This window comes from Grampus griseus (assembly GCF_964374135.1).
Source record: "Grampus griseus genome assembly, chromosome: 11".
NCBI lineage: Eukaryota > Metazoa > Chordata > Mammalia > Artiodactyla > Delphinidae > Grampus > Grampus griseus.
In genome coordinates, this window is record NC_139005.1 from 65018591 (window position 1) to 65022503 (window position 3913).

General features: G+C 44.3%; 1 protein-coding gene across 1 annotated transcript; it reads left to right on the forward strand.

The window, feature by feature from the left end:
• Positions 1 to 529: 529 nt before the first annotated feature.
• On the forward strand, positions 530 to 3576 carry MYF5 (myogenic factor 5). The gene is made up of 3 exons (XM_082664999.1): positions 530 to 1188; positions 2031 to 2106; positions 2509 to 3576. Exons 1-3 carry the CDS (start codon positions 688 to 690, stop codon positions 2697 to 2699), a joined length of 768 nt encoding a protein of 255 aa, XP_082521125.1. The 5' UTR covers positions 530 to 687; the 3' UTR covers positions 2700 to 3576.
• The last annotated feature ends 337 nt before the right edge of the window (positions 3577 to 3913 follow it).

A 3913-nucleotide genomic window follows, 5' to 3' on the forward strand; every position in this document is an offset into this window, starting at 1 on the left:
AAAATCTAGATTCACTCCATTATTGAAAGTGCCACTTCGAGCTTTTAGCAACCGATATTTGGCCTACTGGCTGAAAAAATGCCTGACACAACTAAAGTTCATGAAAAAGAGAAACATCTGAAAATAAAGTGATCATGTCCCGGACTGGGAAGGCAGGTCCGCTTTTGGTGTCAGCTGAAGTAGGGAGTTCTATTTACTAATTATCTTTTTTTAATGTGACAGCAATCGTACAAAGTTGGATTTCCTTCGTTCCTTTTGTCTGTGACACCCTTTAAGTGTCCCTTGGTTTAGGTAATCTAGAGTGTGCAAGTAAGTGGGTTGGGGAGCCATCCATCACCCCCGCCCCAGCAGAAATGCAGTAAAACCATTAGCGTCAAAAGGGGCAGTAAACAGCAAGTTGTCTCTAGAGGAAAGGCGGAGGTTTGCCCAGACAGCCCCGGCGGGGGTTGCGGTGGGATATGCTAATAGTGCGGGGCCACTGGGGCCGGCCTCCCTTCCCCAAGAATATATAAAGAGCCTCAACCCCAGCGCGGCTGACCCAGGCCGTCAGGCGTCTGCCCTTGTTAATTACCGGAGAAACCGACCAGGGAGCTCCGCCCGGGACTCGCCTGCCCGCAGCGGCGCCAGGCTCCGGTTTCTCCCCTATCTCGCTGCTGCCCAGGTGCACCCCCTGCCTCTCCGCAGAAGATGGACATGATGGATGGCTGCCAGTTCTCGCCTTCTGAGTACTTCTACGATGGCTCCTGCATCCCGTCCCCCGAGGGCGAGTTCGGGGACGAGTTTGAGCCGCGAGTGGCTGCTTTCGGGGCGCACAAAGCAGACCTGCAGGGCTCAGACGAGGATGAGCACGTGAGAGCACCTACGGGCCACCACCAGGCCGGCCACTGCCTCATGTGGGCCTGCAAAGCATGCAAGAGGAAGTCCACCACCATGGATCGGAGGAAGGCGGCCACCATGCGTGAGCGGAGACGCCTGAAGAAGGTCAACCAGGCTTTCGAGACGCTCAAGCGGTGCACCACGACCAACCCCAACCAGAGGCTGCCCAAGGTGGAGATCCTCAGGAATGCCATCCGCTACATTGAGAGCCTGCAGGAGCTGCTGAGGGAACAGGTGGAAAACTACTACAGCCTGCCGGGGCAGAGCTGCTCTGAGCCCACCAGCCCCACCTCCAGCTGCTCTGACGGCATGGTAAGAGAGAGCTCTGCACCTACTAGGCCCTTCCAATCTTTTACAAAAACCTTTACATCTCATTTAGGCCAGGTGTAGCGACCAAACAGCCAGTAGTTATTGGTGGATAGTTGGGGGTGGGAATGGGGAGGCAGGTGCTGAAAGAGAAGAGAGGTGCCGCATTTAGACAGATGCCAGGAAACAGGTAGCTGCGGACCAGGAGTTTAGTTTGACTTCCTACCAAGTTCTAAGTGTACATCGTAGGAAGAGGCTGTCACGTGAGATAGGTGGCTGTGAATGATCAATCAGATGTTTTCTCTACAACTCGGTTTATTTCCAATATATACCACCAGTGGCCCCTGCCATACACTAACATCTAAAGGCAACTGTGTGAGGCTTCCACTGTCCCGCAGTTTGTAACTTAAGAGAGAAATGCCCGCGTGGTCCGAGTCCCTGCTCTGCTGAGGCCTGGCTGGAAGATGTTGATGCATTCTTTACAGAGGGCGTTTGCACCAACGCTGCCAGGTTTTAATGTGTTTTTGCCCTGGGAAAGTGCTCTCTCTCTGAATTAGTGTGGCTTCCTTCTACTCCAATCCATTTTGCATGGTTAACCCAATGCACATGGCTGCTGAATTCCACCCGCCCTCTTCCTTTTGCTGCCTTTCTCCTCTTCTCCAAGCACAGAGATTGACCTCAGTGCCCTTGCAATTTGGTGAGGCTAGCCCTTCCTAAATCAAGGCAATGAAGGTATTTGAGAGTGGTCAGTTTATGGAGCTGGTGGGCAAGCACTGCCTCACCCTAGGTCAGAGCATCTTTTGCCAAGACCTGAAAACAAATGCCTTCTTTTGTGTCTTTTATTATAGCCCGAATGTAACAGCCCTGTCTGGTCCAGAAAAAGCAGCAGTTTTGACAGCGTCTACTGTCCTGATGTACCAAATGGTAAGAATTGATGACTTCAGAGGAGTTTAAAAACCAGTTCAACTTCATAATTCAGCCTATCAAAGCAGAGTCTGTTCTTCCATGCGGTATTGGGAAGAGGATAGAATGGTATTTATGGCGTTTTGGGACAGAGCAAAATAAACACACATCTTCTGCTCAAAATCCCCCTACCAGATACATCCATGCACACACACAGACATAGGAGCTTTTGCTTGAAATATTACCCAGGTGCTTCTCCACTTCCCACCTTCATCCCCATGAATTGCTAGATATTTGTTGCAAATTTCTACATCAGGTTTTCTGTGACCACCTGACCTCTGGGTTTCAAAGGAGCTGACCTGCTGCTTAAGGGGCAACATAAGCAAGGATTTTATTTTAATGGTTTTCTCTTTGTATCCTTAGTATATGCCACGGATAAAAGCTCCTTATCCAGCTTGGACTGCTTATCCAGCATAGTGGATCGGATCACCAACTCAGAGCAACCTGGATTGCCTCTCCAGGACCCAGCATCTCTCTCCCCAGTTGCCAGCACCGATTCTCAGCCTGCAACTCAAGGGGCCTCTAATTCCAGGCTCATCTATCATGTGCTATGAACTAAAAATCTAGTCTAGATCAGTTCTGCCAGGAGGGTCTATTACACAGGAGGAAAGAGGCCCAAAAAGTCCAAAAGCAAGACAACCTGTAAATAAACATTTCCTTTCAGTTGTAAATTTGTAAATATTATCTTGCCACTTTATAAGAAAGTGTATTTAACTAAAAAGTCACTATTGCAATTAATACTTTCTTTTCTTCTTTTCCTTTGTCTTGCTTTAGATATATAGTTCCAGAGATACTATTTCTTACAGGGGGCAGTTCATCAAAGGTAGCTTGTTGCAATGCTTAACTTATATTTTTTATAAATATTGCTTATCAAAATATTACATCTGATGTTTAGAGCTTTATTTTTTTTCTTTAAAACTTTAGAATAGCTGTAAATCAGTTATAGGGAGTTTTATATATATTTAACTTTTTTGCTTGTCTCTTTAATCCTTTGATTATATTGTGTAAAATAAAAATATAACAATACTGCCTAATGGTATATATTTTGATCTTATAAGAAATGCATCTTTTTAATGTAAGCACAAAATAGTATTTTGTGGATGATTTCAAGATATAAGAGATTTTGGAAATTCCACCACAAATAAAATTGTTTAAATGAAGAAACATTTTGGTTTATGATTTTGGTGAAAGAACCCCCTAATGGGGTTGGCAGTCATTGATATGATATTTTTAAGGTGGGGCTGAAAATGCTGAAACAGTTGGTTTTGTAGATAAATCTGAATATTTATCATCTCATGGACTCACCTTAGGTCCTGTTGGTGTCACAGATGAAAATACCACATTTCTATTTTAAGCATACTTCAAGGGAGGCTACTAACTAAAATTTTTCTTTTATCTTAATGTTGCACCATATAATGTCAAACTATGTGTGTATGTGGGGGAAAGATAGAAGTTATTCAGGACAATAAAATATTTTTAAACAAAAAGAATGTACAACATTACATCATGTTAATATCTACAGTACATTAGAAATCATGAGTTAGGTCACATTTATCTACTTGCCTGAAAACATCTTGAAACATTAGTATATTAATATTGTCAATAAAATATTTAAAGGTATTGAGCGTTTTTTTGTATTATTAAAGTGCTGGCATAAGAAAATTTACAGAAACCATAGTAAAGTGAAGCAGACTGCAACTGCCCTCCTCCTTTTCACAGCCTTTTTGATTTTATTAATCATACGTTATGCTTCTGTGTTGTGTTGCGT

Excerpts from the sequence above, each read along its gene's own strand:
- MYF5 (XM_082664999.1), top strand. The coding sequence starts at position 688 with ATGGACATGATGGATGGCTGCCAGTTCTCGCCTTCTGAGTACTTCTAC. Across the intron at positions 1,189-2,030 it reads CCAGCTGCTCTGACGGCATG|CCCGAATGTAACAGCCCTGT; the intron begins GTAAGAGAGAGC and ends CTTTTATTATAG. Across the intron at positions 2,107-2,508 it reads CTGTCCTGATGTACCAAATG|TATATGCCACGGATAAAAGC; the intron begins GTAAGAATTGAT and ends TTGTATCCTTAG.